At 39.0% G+C, this 16,542-nt stretch overlaps 1 protein-coding gene across 16 annotated transcripts in view; it reads left to right on the top strand.

Annotated features, from left to right (window-relative positions):
* Positions 1–16,542, top strand: part of BPTF (bromodomain PHD finger transcription factor) — a 141,644-nt gene that overhangs the window by 40,511 nt on the left and 84,591 nt on the right. For 12 of the 16 annotated variants that reach the window (XM_079904289.1, XM_079904284.1, XM_079904290.1 and 9 more), the window contains exons 3-5: positions 7,782–8,005; positions 10,012–10,215; positions 10,771–10,959. In XM_079904289.1, the coding sequence (XP_079760415.1) occupies positions 7,782–8,005; positions 10,012–10,215; positions 10,771–10,959 (617 nt within the window). The remainder of the gene's footprint in view (positions 1–7,781; positions 8,006–10,011; positions 10,216–10,770; positions 10,960–16,542) is intronic. The other 4 variants (XM_079904280.1, XM_079904277.1, XM_079904288.1 and 1 more) reach the window with 1 other exon arrangement.

Below are 16,542 nucleotides of genomic sequence, written 5' to 3'. Positions count from 1 at the left end.
ACTGGACCGCCAGGGAACTCCCAAGAATATTTTCAATAGCTAATTTTATACTGTAGTCTAGTTTCCAAGCCATCATCTTGAGAAGTCGGCAATTTGCCTTGTTTTAGCTGTTAAAAGCAATGCTCATAACTGGGGGGAGAAAGATAGTATAATGGTTTTGGCTCTGTTGGGACTGGGTTTTTCTGAGATCTTATAAATTTGAAACACAGGCACTTTTAGAAAATATGACATAAATTAAGTGATGTTTCAAAAAAGTCGTGTTTCTTGATAATTCAATATCAGTATATAAAACAACACTCAGACAAGTAGAAGACCCTTTGAATGTGGCTAAATAGGTGCAAAGCTTTAAAATTACAGGAGTGAAAGGACTTAAGAAGGTACCCATGCATGGATTTGTGGTACATTACCAATGAAATGAAATAATCTACTTTTCTAAATAGAACAAATTCTTTAAATTACATGTTTGTCAGGGAAACTATTCACTTACATTTATTTGCTTTAAAAGCTTTAGTCATAATCTCTCAAACTGCCTTTCTTATTGCGTAATAAAGTACACAGAATTTAATGAAAATCTCAGATGAACAAGTATGATACTTTTTTTCATGTGTTGTGACATTTTGACTATTTTCTTTGTAAAAAGTCAGATACAAAGATTTTTTCAATTTTTTAAAATATTTATTTATTTATTTGGTTGCGCTGGGTCTTAGTTGTGGCTCACCAGCTCCTTAGTTGCAGTACGTGGGCTCCTTATTTGTGGTATGTGAACTCTGAGTTGCAGCATGTGTGTGGGATCTAGTTCCCTGACCTGGGATCGAACCCAGGCCCCCTGCATTTGGAGCACCACCAGGAAAGTCCCTAAATATCATTGTTAATAATAATTGTTCCTTGTGAATAATTTAAGTAAATGTGAGATTTTACATCATTTTAAAATTTAGATCAAAACAATTTCCATTTACGCGCCCCCTTGTGGTAGATGATATGTGGACTACTGATGAAAGTTTTGAAACCATTGTAAATTGCTCAGCTTATGTTATGTGGAGATCTGGTATATGTTTTCCCTGGAAGTCCAGACTTAAAATGATAAATCAGTGGACTTATTGCCCAAGGGGGTTATGTCTAAAACAAAGTCTGGGGCAGTGAACACTTTAATTGTGATACCAATAGTTTATAGAAACTATTTGCCTCTTATTGCTTTTATTTGTTTAATACTCATTTAAAAATATGTTATTTGAATAGGTTAGGGAATAAAAGAAAAGTTCTTAAACATCAGTTTATAGTCTACCTGAGGAACCAAGATACTTACTGAGCAAACAATTTAGAGATCAATTTCAATCTGTTATGTAAGAGGGCCAGTCTTTCTTAAATACTGCTTTCATTCTATCAATCCTTTGCTCTCAAATTGGGACTTCTAGTAAAATAGGAACTGCCAGATTAGACTAGCACTGTTTCCTGTCACTGTCTGTTCTGAATAAAATTACCTTGAACACAGCATTTTAAAACTCTGCATTTTTTCATTTTCCAGATGAACTAATTTATGCTTTTTAACCTGTACAGCTTTCCACCTGCACCTCCACGTTCTAGCCATAAGCCACCTATTTACTTGCTGACTCAGTTGCCATCAGACCTACGCCTGTAATCCTTCTGCCTGTGTCCAGTTCTGCATACCAGCAGCCTCCTGGACAAGTCCACATAGCAGGCACCTCAGATACAACATGTCTAAAACTGCATGCATCACTTGCCCGCATTACCTACCCTTCATTCAGTGTTGCCATCTTAGTAAATGGGATCACCATCCTACTGGCTGCTCAGGCTAGAAACCTGGGAATAGTCTTTTGTCCTATGTTGTTTGTTCTATCTTTTAATTACCTCTTAAATATTGAATCCATTTCTCTCCATTCTCACTGTCAACATCATCTTGATTAGACTAGTTTAGTAGTCTCCAAACTGGTGTATGTGTAACTCCCCAATTCTCTTCTCTGTTCCATAGCTGGATGATTTTTTTTTAAATATTTATTTATTTATTTTGGCTGCATCAGGTCTTTGTTGTGGCACACGGGATCATTGAGTTGCGGCACGCGAACTCTTAGTTGCAGCATGTGGGATCTAGTTCCCCGACCAGGGATTGAGCCTGGGCCCTCTGCATTGGGAGCGTGGAGTCTTAGCCACTGGACCACCAGGGAAATCCCCATAGCTGGATTATTTTTAAAACAGCCATTCTGATCAGGTCTTTTCCCCCCAAGTTGAACCTTTCAATTACATACTTCCATTTGCTCTTAACAGAAAGTTCACAGATCCCTAATTTTGTGTATTTATTTCTTTTGCTTCCCACCACCCAAAACAAAATCAATAAAAAGCAAACTAAAAACGCGCAAAGCCTTTCGACTAACTTATCCTTCAAGTCAGCCTATTTATGCCATTTCCTAGGGCTTTTTCCCCTGAATTTCTCTCCCTCTTGCACCATGAAACACATCTTTTTTTTTAATACACCCATTAAACTTGTAATTATTTGTTTTAAGGTAAATATCATATACTTCATCAGATGAAGAACATAATAGCAACCCTGCAGATTGCACCCACCACATGCTGTCAGTGTTCGAAGCACTTTATGTGTTTTATCCTCACAACAGCATTTTGATGTAAGTACTGTCACCCCATTTTTCAGAGGGAGAAGTTGAGGCAAGAGAGAGGTTAAGTAATTTATCCAGTATCATACAACTAGTAAGTGGCAGAATCAGAATTCAGTCCCAGGCATTGTGACTCCAGAATGTGTGCTTTTAACCTCCTTGGGCTGCCTTTAATCTCTGACTCCTGAACCGCATTAGTTTCCTGTGGCTGCTGTAACAAGGCAAAGTGAGAGATTAATTTTCTCACAGTTCTGGAGGCTAGAAGTAAAAAATCAAGGTGTCAGTGGGCCCACTCCCTCCAAAGGCTCTAGGAAAGAATTCTTTTCTTGCCCTTTACAGCTTCTAGTGCCCCAAGTGTTCCTTGGCTTGCTGGCAGCATAATTCCAATCTCTGCCAACCTCTGTCTCTTCAAGAAAGTCTAGGCCTTTTCTGTCAAGTGCCTCAAAATTCTTCCAGCCTTTTCCCATTTCCAGTTCCTAAGCCACTCCCACGTTTTTAAGTATCTGTTACAGCAGCACTTCCTTTCCCAGTATCAAAATCTGTTTTAGGGGACTTCCCTGGTGGCGCAGTGGTTAAGAATCTGCCTGCCAATGCAGGGGACACGGGTTCGAGCCTGGTCTGGGAAGATCCCATGTGCCGTGGAGCAACTAAGCCTGTGTGCCACAACTACTGAGCCTGCAGTCTAGAGCCCACAAGCCACAACTACTGAGCCTGCGTGCCACAACTACTGAAGGCCGCATGCCACAACTACTGAGCCTGCGCTCTAGAGCCTGCAAGCCACAACTACTGAGCCCTCGTGCCACAGCTACAAAGCCCGCATGCCACAGCTACTGAGCCCACACTCTAGAGCCTGTGAGCCACAACTGCTGAGCCCGCGTGCCACAACTACTGAGCCTGCGCTCTAGAGCGCGAGCCACAACTGCTGAGCCTGCATGCCACTACTGAGCCCACGCTCTAGAGCCTGTGGACCACAACTGCTGAGCCCGCGTGCCACAACTACTGAGCCTGTGCTCTAGAGCCTGCGAGCCACAACTACTGAGCCCACGTGCCACAACTGCTGAAGCCCTCATGCCACAACTACTGAGCCTGCGCTCTAGAGCCCGCGAGCCACAACAACTGAAGCCCGCGCGCCTAGAGCCCATGCTCCGCAACAAAGAGAAGCCACTGCAGTGAGAAGCCCACGCACCACAATGAAGAGTAGCCCCCGCTTGCCGCAACTAGAGAAAGCCCACGCGCAGCAACAAAGACCCAATGCAGCCAAAAAAATAAGTTAAAAAATTAAATCATAAAAAAAAAAGCATGAAATCAAAATCTGTTTTAGTTTCCTAGGGCTGCCATAACAAATTGACCATAAAATGAGTTGTTTAAAGCAACAGGAATTTATTCTCTCGCGATTCTGGCGGCTAGAAGTTTGAAACCAGTGTCAGCAGGATTGTTTCTTTCTGGAGGCTCAGGGAGACTCTGTTCCATGCCTGTCTCCTAGCTTCTGGTGGTTGCTGGCCTTCCTTGGTGTCTCCTGGCTCATAGGCAAAGGCACGTGACTCGAATCTCTGCCTCCATCTTCACATCACCTTCTCCACGTGTCTCTTTGAATCCTCTCCTCCGCTTGTAAGGATAGCAGTCATTTGATTTAGGGCTCACCCTAAATCCAGAATGATTTCATCTCAAGATCCTTAGCTAATTACATCTGCAAAGACCATATTTCCAAGTAAGGTCACATTCTACAGTTTCAGGTGGACATACCTTTTTGTCAGCCTACCACACTAGCGTTCCTCACTCTTATTAGTTTCTGTGGGTTTGTTTAGAAATGAAACTCAAAACGTACTGTTAGTCATTAACCTCTTACTTATCTTGGCTAAGTAAAAGCCAAACAGACTTTAAAATGTAGACATATAATCTGTAAGTTTGCTATTAATTGTATTTTTGGCCCATATTTTCATTCCATTCTGTCCTCCCCTGTGACTTCAGGGAAGCCAGGCCAGTTTGGGTGTGCAGAAGGAACGTTGTAGAGACAGAGCTTCTGTAGAAACCAAATTCTAACCCCATAAACAAAGGTACTTACAAATTGATGTATATTCATCTAGGAAAGCAGTTGTCACTTTTACAATTAGAACAGATAATCTTGGTTATATAAACTGTGTAAACGTGCCCAAGTACATCAATATTAAAACTTCTTTGAAAGCATTAGCTGTTATTGTTCACTCAGTTTTGCTACTTTATGCTTTTGATGAATTTATCCTTCTGTAGCTTCAAGAAGAAAATAAATGGTCATTGTTGAGTATTATCTTTGATGAGCAGAATGAAAAATAGAGCTATTTTTACTTTTTATTTTTTTTTAATATATATTTTTGGCTGCATCGGGTCTTAGTTGCGGCATGTGGGATCTTTCGTTGCATCTTGTGGGCTTCTCTCTAGTTGTGGCATGCTGGCTCCAGAGCGCATGGGCTCTGTAGCTGCGGCATGCGGGCTCAGTAGTTGTGGGTGTGGGCTTAGTTGCCCTGCTTCATGTGGGATCTTAGTTCCCCAACCAGGGATTGAACCCATGTCCCTTGCATTGGAAGGCGGATTCTTAACCACTGGACCACCAGGGAAGTCCCCCAATAGAGCTGTTTTTAGAGGGACATTGACAAAACTGTACATTCAGGGGAAGAATATCAGGGTAGTGACAACTGGAAAACATGCTGTATGAGGAATAAAGTATTTGAGCATGTTTGGCCTGAAAAGAAAAAAAACGGGGTAAAATTATAGATGTTGTGAAAGAGTTGATGGACTGTGTGTGGAGGAGGCGTTAGGTTTATTTCAGAGAATTCTAGCAGGCAGAATCAGGATGGATTGGAGGAAACACTAGGTGTGTGTCATCTCTTAAAAGGAAAAAACTTTCTAACAGAGCAGTTCCAATTTAGAATAGACTGCCACCATATAAAGTTGTGAATTCTCTGTTAAGATGAAAATTAAGATTAAAATTAAGTGTTCTCCGTTAAGATGGAAATTATGCAGATGCCAGCATGGGCTAAGTCAGTCAACTGATAAGGACCCTTTTAGTAGCCTGTGAGTTGCTTGGAAAATTGGACAGAATGTCCATTTAATTAAATTTGTTCCCATAGCATCTCACTTTCATGTAGAAATCGTATGCTTATAAATTGTTTTCTACCCCAAAAACGTTTTTATGTAGAATGTTTTTCTTGTTCCATTGAAATTTGTAGATATTTCTGAATCAAGAGGAAAAAAGCAAACAAGGAAAGAATTTGATATCATTAAACAGAGGGAAAATCCTTAAGATTGAAATCTTAGAAAAAAAAGAATTAGGCTGTCCTGTAACTCTTGTGCTCCGTCAAAGCTCACTATGTACTTTTTATTTATTTATTATTTATTTTTGGCGGCATTGGGTCTTTGTTGCTGCGTGGGCTTTCTCTAGTTGAGGCGAGGGTAGGCTACTCTTCGTTGCGGTGCGCGGGCTTCTCATTGCAGTGGCTTCTCTTGTTGCAGAGCTCAGGCTCTAGGCACATGGGCTTCAGTAGTTGTGGTACGTGGGCTCAGTAGTTGTGGCTCGTGGGCTCTAGAATGAAGGCTCAGTACTTGTGGCACATGGGCTCAGCCACTCCATGGCATTTGGGATCTTCCCGAACTAGGGCTCGAACCCGTGTCCCCTGCATTGGCAGGCGGATTCTTAACCACTGTGCCACCAGGGAAGCCCCCTATTAATCTTTTTATTTAGAGGATTCTGACATCTTTAACATTTTAAATTGGAGTAGACGATTGTTCTCACTCAGTCATAAAAAGTCAGTAGAAATACCCACTGTAGAGTGAAATCTAGAGCAGCTTAAAAAATGATTTTCAGAAATTTTTGTAAAAAGCTTCTAACAGAAATATATTAATATCATATGTCAGCAGATGCTGATTTGAAAGAGGGAAAACAGGAACCCTTTATTAATCTCTTTCTTTAAAATTTTTGATAATTTTGATATCCTTTTATTTATCCATTATTTAATATATCCCTTCTTTGTTCAGAATTATTGAATGTCTCATTCCTGGAATTCTGCTACATTTTAATTTATTTACTACCTTACTAGTAACAATAATATTTTCTATTTATTGATCGCTAATGATGTTTTCCAGGCACTATGATAGATGCCTTATTATAATACCTTTATTTACCGTATAGTATCTTACAGTGTCCCTCAAGACAGGTACTGTTGTCCTCATTTTACCAGTGAGGTGAATAAAATGTCTCAGAGGCTCAGAGGAGTTGTGTCTTGTCCCCGTTCACATATCTCATTTAAAGCCATATCTTTCTTAAAGTGCTCTTCTTTCAGCTTTGTGAGTTTGCCTTTGAGCAGACAGGAATGTTAGACTCTTTCTTGTTAGGTACCTCACACATACTCCTGAATTCTTCTGAATGAGAGAAGAACTAAGTCACATATGTTTCTTGAAGTCTGGTCCTAGACATTAATTTGCCTTGTGTTTTTAGTTATTAGTGTTGAAGTCTCCACCTCCATTACAAGTGACTGGCATCTTTAGAGAGATTTAAGCAGGAAAAGAAGCTGCTGTGCTCTTCTTCTCTCCAGTTTGAGCTTTGATTGTCCGTTAAGAAAGAGGGATGAGGCATTGTTACTTGATTGAGATGACTCCTTCAGGGACCAGAATTTAGCAGAGCATTTACACCATTTGGATGGAAATGTTTCTAAACTATACTGTAATGTGAACCTGCTCTGTACCTGCCAAGTACTGAACATAGTTTAAATACTTCTGGTTATTCTGCTCCTCGCATCGTTACAGTGATGATCTTAAAGTTGATTGAAGTGTAACCAAGACTGTCCTCCACCAAGTACTCACACGCTCTGAATTTTAAGGTCATGTTTCTGCATGTCATGTTTTTAGATATCTTTCTTTGCTGCTATACTAATTCCTCTCTTCCCACTACTACAAGCAAATTATTTTATCCTAAGCTGCTATGGGCTAGGAAATCAAAATAATTAGAGGTTCAAATAAAATGAGTACCTTGAGTTTGAATGAGACTTGATAGGATCCCTTATGAGCAAATATACTGAGCTTTAGTGCACAATCTTTGTGTGTTTTAACTTCCACTGGATAGATAAAATTGTCAGGTAAGTGCCATTTTGTCTAACATCAAAGTGTTTTTGTGCTTTTTTTAAACAGAGAAGAAGACACGGAAAATGAAAATGAAAAGAAAATTTGGTACTACAGCACAAAGGTCCAGCTTGCAGAATTAATTGACTGTCTAGACAAAGATTACTGGGAAGCAGAACTCTGCAAAATCCTAGAAGAAATGCGTGAAGAAATCCACCGGCACATGGACATAACTGAAGACCTGACCAATAAGGCTCGGGGCAGTAATAAATCCTTTCTGGCGGCAGCTAATGGTGAGAGGGAAATTTTCTTATTTTACTTTTTGTTACATTTCCTGGTATGAAATCACTACGAAATATGAAAATATATTAAAATTTTCAAGTATGATTATTTTAATTCTCTATATTTCATTTTCTCAAGAGGAACTTGTTCATCCTAACATAAATTGGGGATCCTGTGCATTTTAGTGTTTTGTACCTTGCCTTGCTCATTACTAATGTTCCCCAAATTATATTTGTTTCTTTCTTTAATTCAAGAATTTTATTAATAAACCTTTTAGGGAGTCCTATTTTTAATTATGAGAAATGGTATTCCTTTAAAATTTACTCTTTGCTTTCTTTTTTTCTAATAAACTTTTAATTTTAGAATAATTTTAGAGTTACAGAAAAGTTGCTAAGATAACACAGAGGGTTTCACGTACGCTGCAGCATGCTTCCCCTATTGTAACATCTTTTTTTTTTTTTTTTTTGCGGTACGCGGGCCTCTCACTGCTGTGGCCTCTCCCGCTGCGGAGCATAGGCTCCGGACGCGCAGGCTCAGCGGCCATGGCCCACGGGACCAGCCGCTCCGCAGCATGTGAGATCTTCCCAGACCAGGGCACGAACCCGTGTCCCCTGCATCGGCAGGCGGACTCTCAACCAATGCACCACCAGGGAAGCCCATGGGGGCCACTGTTCATCACGGTGCGTGGGCCTCTCACTATCGCGGCCTCTCTTGTTCCGGAGCACAGGCTCCAGACGCGCAGGCTCAGTAGTTGTGGCTCACGGGCCTAGTTGCTCCGCGGCATGTGGGATCCTCCCAGACCAGGGCTCGAACCTGTGTCCCCTGCATTAGCAGGCAGATTCTCAACCACTACGCCACCAGGGAAGCCCCAGATCATGACTTCTAAATCTCATTCTCCTGGGGTTCCCTGGTGGCACAGTGGTTGGGAGTCTGCCAGCCGATGCAGGGGACGTGGGTTCGTGCCCCGGTCCGGGAAGATCCCACGTGCTGTGGAGCAGCTGGGCCCGTGAGCCATGGCCGCTGACCCTGTGCGTCCGGAGCCTATGCTCTGCAGCGGGAGAAGCCACAGCAGTGAGAGGCCCGCGTACCGCAAAAAAATAAAAAATAAAATAAAATCTCATTCTCCAATTAAAAAAAGAATCAAGACTCCTTGAGAATTCTAGGGCTGGGGCAAAGAAAATACAAGGTGAGTCTGGAACATCTTGCAGTGCTGGAAAGTGAGGAAGCACAGAAGGAAGGAAGGTGGGAAGGAAGTGTGTTTAAAGGTTACAGGACTCATGTGTTTAAAGGATACAGGACTTACCTGGAAAAGCTCCCAATGGCCAAAAGCTGGACCGATTTGAGCAACAAAGTAAAAATGATAGTATTGGATCATAACCCAAAGAACATTATTAATATACAGGAGTCTATGCTGATATAACTTGTGGTCTGCACCCATGCCGTAGTATCACTCCACCCTAGTTGAAAGAAAATTAGAGCCATTAGGGATTTAGTGACTTCCAGAAGGTTATGGGACTTCAGAGAGAAATGTTTCCAAATGGGCCTCTGTTTTCTCATTTTACAGTGGAGACCCGAAGATTTAGTAGCCTACCCCCAGGCTCACGTAGTTAATTCAGGTCAGATCTGTGCTAGGTCCTGGGTCTCTAGGTTTTTGTTACTGTACCACACTGCCCAGACTGTGGGTCTGTGTCAGCTTAACAGATTTTCTCCTATGGCAGAGGATATCACAGTAATCTATATCAATCTCAATTTTAAAAGATAGACTAATTTTTCTTTCTTTTTTTAAAAAGAAATTAGAGCCTATATTATCATGTATTTTCTAGAAGTGAAGATAACCAAATCGATTTGAGTTCTCTAAACATCAAAATGTTACTGGTAATCTTGATCCTTATTTCATCGTTCTTAATGCTTTTAGCAAATTTATCTTTAATAACTTGTATTGAAACTCTTAAGTGGCATTTGTAGTACTTTTATACTTGGTATATATGGAAACATAATTTTATTTGTTTTATTATAGAAGAAATTTTGGAATCTATAAGAGCCAAAAAAGGAGACATTGATATTGTTAAAAGTCCAGAAGAAATAGAAAAGGAGAAGAATGAGACTGAGAATAATAACTCCAAAGATGCTGAGAAAAGCAGAGAGGAGTTTGAAGACCAGAGTCTTGAAAAAGACAGTGATGACAAAACACCAGATGATCCTGAGCAAGGAAAATCTGAGGGTAAAAACATTATTTGGTTAAAAAGAAATATTTCATCAGTGTTACTTACGAAAACTCCAGTTTTACTTGCAAAATGAAAATGAGTCTTTTTTATTGCAAACAACTATTTAATTTTACATTTCTGAAGAGATTAGGATACCCTTCCTCCATATATAACATGTACAGTCATTGTAATGAGTTTTATATATTGGTGGATTTACTATAATGTTATACCCATATCTCTATTTATACTTCTTAATAAGGTGCCATTTCCCTATAAGATTTTTTGGTGAAAATCACTGTTTTTATACCAGAATATACACTTTTGTATGTGATATAATACGTTCCTTTTTATGTTAACTACTTAAACATTCTTAATATATCAAATATTCTTAAATACCCTTTGGATTACCTGCTGCAAAATTATCCCAGAATCTAATTGCTTCAAAATGGCCATCGAATAGAAGCCAGGTTTTTTGGTGATCATTCATTTTTAGTAGTTGACTGAATGTGGCCATTTGTCCTAAAGCAATTTTAAAGGATATCTTTAAAGTTTTGTTGTGCATTTTACTGTAGAGCCAACAGAAGTTGGGGATAAAGGTAACTCTGTGTCAGCAAATCTTGGCGACAACACAACAAATGCTTCTTCAGAAGAGACTAGTCCCTCTGAAGGGAGGAGTCCCGTGGGGTGTCTCTCAGAAACCCATGATAGCAGCAACATGGCAGAGAAGAAGGTGGCATCTGAGCTCCCCCAGGATGTGCCAGGTACAGAGGGCAGTGTATCAATGCCTCTGTAATGGGGGGGAAATCCTTCCCTTTAGTAGTAAAAGCTGAATGTCACCTAAAACTTTAAAGTATGTGTTCATTCATGCTGCTTGCTTACATAAGTGCCATCCCTGATTGCTAAGTTGTCACCTAACATTTGGAGTTTGACAGATGTTCTTGCATTTAGTGCTTGAAACTCATCATAATCTTCATGCTTTTTAAAGTTCATTTAGCTGTTTTTGTCTAATAGACTTATTTTTATATTTTATCACCAGACCATAGTGGCAGATATTTTGGTTTTAAGTACTCACATACTAATGGCTCAGTGTTGAATGATTTGACCATTCCAATTCTGTATGTACTAACAGATTAATTTTATGTTTGCATGTGGTCATGTAAGTTTTTTTTTTAACAACATCTCAAACCATAATGTTACAATAGAAAACCATTGTCACAATATATTTTGACATGAAAATGTAAATTAACCAGTAATAAATTTTAAGCTTTTTAAAATTAAATTCAAAATAAGTTATATCACACCAAGAATGTTATTATGCCTTTCCTTTTGCCTTTTTTAAAAATGAAAAAAAATTTTTTTATTATAGGAGCTGTGTGTATATTTTTGAAAAACAAATCAGAAAATTTAGATGAGCAAAACAAGAAAAAAAATACTGGTAATCCTATCAAAAGTCAATAATTATAGTTAATACTGTATTGGAAATCCTTAAAGAGTTTTTCTGTGTATTATAAGAATGTCATGTAATTCTTTCCTTTTTTTTTCCCGCCTCTCTTTATTTTAGCCATTCTGGTAGGAATGTAAGGATATCTTATTGTGATTTGAACTTGTAGTTCCCTGGTGACTAAGGATGTTGAGCACCTTTCGTGTGTGTGTGTGTGTGTGTGTGTGTGCGTGCGTGCGCCTATATATGTGTGTGTATATATATATTAGACATTTGGATAACTTCTTTTGAGAATTGCCTGTCAGTTCTTTTGTTCATTTTCTATCAAGTGGTCTCTTTTTTGTGTGTGTGGATGTTTCATTGGCTGGGCTAAGTCCAGTCCCTCTACTCCATCCTGACTGGAAGCAAAAGTTTCTCCATTGATATTTTAAAAAATGTTAACCCAATCTCATCATATTCCTGGAATAAATACAACTTGGTTGTGATATGTTCTTGCTCTTATGTATTGTTGCATTTCATTTTTTAATATTTTGTTTAGGATTTTTGCGTCAACTTTCATGAATGATATTGACTTGCAATTTTCTTTCTGTGATAATGTCTATGTCAGGATTTGATGCCTAGATTATGCTGGCCTCATAAAATGAGTTGGTACAAGTTCCCACTTTTCCTTTTGTCTGCAAGAGTTTCTGTGGGTTGGTGTTATTTATTCCTTAAATGTTTGCTAAAGTCTTCTGGTCCTGGAGTTTTCATTGTGGGAAAGTTATTAATTGTAGATTTCATTTCTTTGGTAGATAGTAGCTATTCATATTTTCTGTTGTTTTCTTGTGTCAGTTTTAGTAAATTTTATTTTTCTAGGAATCTACCATTTCATTTAAATTTAAGATTTTATTGACATAATAACATCCTATTTTTTTTTTTTTTTTTTTTGGTACACGGGCCTCTCACTGTTGTGGCCTCTCCCATTGCGGCGGAGCACAGGCTCCGGACGCGCAGGCTCCGCGGCCACGGCTCACGGGCCCAGCCGCTCCGCGGCACGTGGGATCTTCCCGGACCAGGGCACGAACCCGTGTCCCCTGCGTCGGCAGGCGGACTCTCAGCCACTGCGCCACCAGGGAAGCCCTAACATCCTATTTTTTAAATGTCTATAGCATCTGTAGTGATCTCTTTTTTCAGTCGAGAAATTGGTTATCTGTTTTCTCTTAATCATTTCATAAGACTATTAACAATTTTTATGAGTCTTTAAAAAAATAACTTTGGGCTTTGTTTATCCTCTTTATATTTTTTCTAGGTTTTTATCTTATTTTTATTTCATTCCTTTTATATTTTTTCATTTTTGTGAATTTTTCTTCCCTGTCTTTTTTTTTTCAAAACCACTCTATTGAGGTATAATTAATATACAAAAAGCTGTACATATTTAATATGTACAACTTGATGAGTTTGGAGATAAATATATACCTGTGAAACCATCACCACAATCTATGACATAAACATATCCATCACCTCCAGAAGTTTCCCATACCCTCTTTTTTTTTTTTTTTTGGTTGTGGACCATTTTTAAAGTCTTTATTGAATTTGTCACAGTATTGCTTCTGTTTTATGTTTTGGTTTTTTGGCCGTGAGGCATGTGGGATCTTAGCTCCCTGCCCAGGGATTGAACCTTCCTCCCCTGCACTGGAAGGCAAAGTCCTAACCACTGGACCACCAGAGAAGTCCCTCGCATACACTTTTTTTTTTAAACATCTTTATTGGAGTATAATTGCTTTACAATGGTGTGCTAGTTTCTGCTTTATAACAACGTGAATCAGTTATACATATACATATATCTCATACCCTCTTTATTATTTTTTTCTTCTAGCTTCTTAAGATGGATGCTTTGATTATTTTTTATTTTTTCTATGTGTGTTGTCAAGGCTATAAATTTCCCTCTATGTACTGCTGTAGCTGCATCTCACAAACTTTAATATGTTATTTTGTCTTTATCATTCAGTTTAAAATACTTTCTAAATTCTATTATGATGTGGTTTTTTTTTAACCCATTGCTTGTTTAGAAATATATTGTTTAATACTCAAACATTTAGAGATTTTCTTTTTTTAAATTCATTTTTGGCTGCTTTGGATCTTCATTGCTGTGCACAGGCTTTCTCTAGTTGTGGTGAGTGGGGGCTACTCTTCCTTGCAGCCAGTGGCTTCTCTTGTTGTGGAGCACAGGCTCTAGGCACGTGGGCCTCAGTAGTTGTGGCATGCTGCTCAGTAGTTGTGACTCTCAGGCTGTAGAGCTCAGGCTCAGTAGTTGTGGCACATGGGCTTAGTTGCTCTGCAGTGTGTGGGATCTTCCCGGACTAGGGCTCGAACCCATGTCCTGTGCATTGGCAGGCGGATTCTTAACCACTGCGCCACCAGGGAAGTCCTAGAGATTTCTAGTTATCTTTTTTATTGATTTCTAGTTTAACACACTGTAGTCAGAGAACATTCTGTACGTGATTTATGTCCTTTAAGATTTGTTGAGGCTTGTTTTGTGGTCCAGCATTTGGTTAATGTTGATGAACTGTCTCATATACACTTGAAGAGGATGTCTATTTTTAGTTTTGGGGTGCAGTACAGAACAACTAGGTCAGGGTTTTAATTGTGTTGTTGAAATCTATATGTTTGCTATTTTTTTTCCCCTCTATGGAAGATAATTTTTTTTTAACATCTTTATTGGAGTATAATTGCTTTATAATGGTGTGTTAGTTTCTACTTTATAACATATGCAAGATACTTTTAAGTTATTTCTATTTACTGTGGGGTTGCCTTTTTATCTTTTAAATATTTTTAGTTTTTGCATTATATATTTTGAGCCTGTGTTAGTAGGTGCACATAATTTTTATATTGTTGAATTAACTATATCTTTGTGAAATGTCCTTTATCTTTAATAATACTACTAAACTACAGAAGCTTTCTTTTGATTAGCGTTTGTATTTTATATCTTTTCTGGAATGGAAAGATACTTAAAAATAACCCGAGAATTTAAAATCTCTTTCAAAATACATCTACTTTAGAATTTCCTTAGAAATATATACACACATATGTATACATATATATGGATATGCATATTTATTTATTTCAAGCTGTATTTTGTCAAGTCCTGTCAGAGAGCACTATCATTTTCTTATGATAGACGACATTATGCAAAAGAAAAATTATAAGTCTGTGGTCTAAAAATCTAAAGGAGTGAGAACATAAGAAAAATGGGCAGATTTCATGATTTCAAATTGGGTATGATTCAGAAAGATTTTATGTGGCTGAGATTGAAGTTTAAACTGAAAAGTTGGGCCATATTTTGGGAAATGTTTGTAGACATCACTTAAAAAAGTTAATCTCTGGGGCTTCCCTGGTGGCGCAGTGGTTGAGCGTCCACCTGCCAATGCAGGGGACGCGGGTTCATGCCCCGGTGCAGTAGGATCCCACATGCCGCGGAGCGGCTGGGCCCGTGGGCCATGGCCGCTGGACCTGCGCGTCCGGAGCCTGTGCTCCGCAACGGGAGAGGCCACGGCAGTGGGAGCCCCGCGTATCGGGAAAAAAAAAAAAAAAAAAAAAAAGTTAATTTCTGAATATCTGTTCCTGAGATTTTCCACCGCTGCATCTGTATTCCAGACATTTCACTTCAGTTCATGAAAATGGTTATGTTGCCAAAAACGACCCCTTATAGCAAGTGTACTGTTTATTATTCAGTATAACTTCTTTGTAGTTAACAAATAGCTCAATTTCAGAATTACACTTTCGTTCTGGATTTTAGATTAGAAACTTTTGTACCAGATTGCCAGTTTTTCAGTATGTAAGGAGAGACAGGGGCATGTGTCTTTCTAGCATCTTAACCTCAAATGTACTATGAGAATTTGTATTCAAACATATAATGAAGACAGCATTTGTTTTATTAAAGTTATGCCTCTAGATTTAATGACTGGGACTAAGAAAATAGCAGCAGTAGATAAAACTGGCTTTATTTCCATAACTATTTATAATTGCTTTGAAAGTGTTTCCATGGACATATTGAAAGTCTAACATCTGTAAAGTTGAACTATAAGAACATATTAATTTAACCTTTTTCTTAACTTTTTGGGATAACGACATCTTAAAAGATAGTACTTTGCTTTAGGTTTGGATTTTATTGTAAAGAAATTAAGTGGAGGTTAAGAGGCTGCTGATACTGGATGCTGAACTGATGTGCTTCCCGTTTACTTTTACCTCATTGAGTTGATTGATAATGGCTTTTAGAGGTTCTGCAGCTAAATATTACTCTTTTGTTTCTTATTCTTTTTTTTTTTTTTGCGGTATGAGGGCCTCTCACCGCTGGGGCCCCTCCCGTCGCGGAGCACAGGCTCCAGATGCGCAGGCCCAGCAGCCACGGCCCATGGGCCCAGCCGCTCCGTGGCACGTGGGATCCTCCTGGACCGGGGCACGAACCCACGTCCCCTGCACCGGCAGGCGGACTCCCAACCATTGCGCCACCAGGGAAGCCCTTCTTATTCTTTTAAATGTGTTTGGTTTTAGCTTCTAGTGTAGAATATTTGAACTGTGAGGACTATTGGTAGGTGATATCTTCTTTGTGATGTTTTAAAGCAAATGCTTGAGATTTCTTTAATTCTAATGAAGTAAGGATGTAAAGAGTTCTAGAGCAATTCCTCTCAACTGAAATGGACGAAAACTTAAGGCAAATTAACTTGGGACAAGTCAACAAAAAAGCTATGTATTATGAGTTATGATAGTCCTCAGCTTGTTAGCACCTTGAAAGTTTAAATGGACAGATTCTGAATTCAGTTTGCTTTCAGTGGGGTAATGGTTTTTTTTAAGATCAAAATACCTTGGGATGGGATTGATTGCCTATTCTTTTATGAAGTACCATCATCTTCCTAATAGCAGAGAG

Source organism: Stenella coeruleoalba (genome assembly GCF_951394435.1).
Source record: "Stenella coeruleoalba genome assembly, chromosome: 19".
Classification (NCBI taxonomy): Eukaryota; Metazoa; Chordata; class Mammalia; order Artiodactyla; family Delphinidae; genus Stenella; species Stenella coeruleoalba.
Note: the sequence above shows the minus strand (reverse complement) of the source record. Positions and strands in the feature narration are given on the sequence as shown.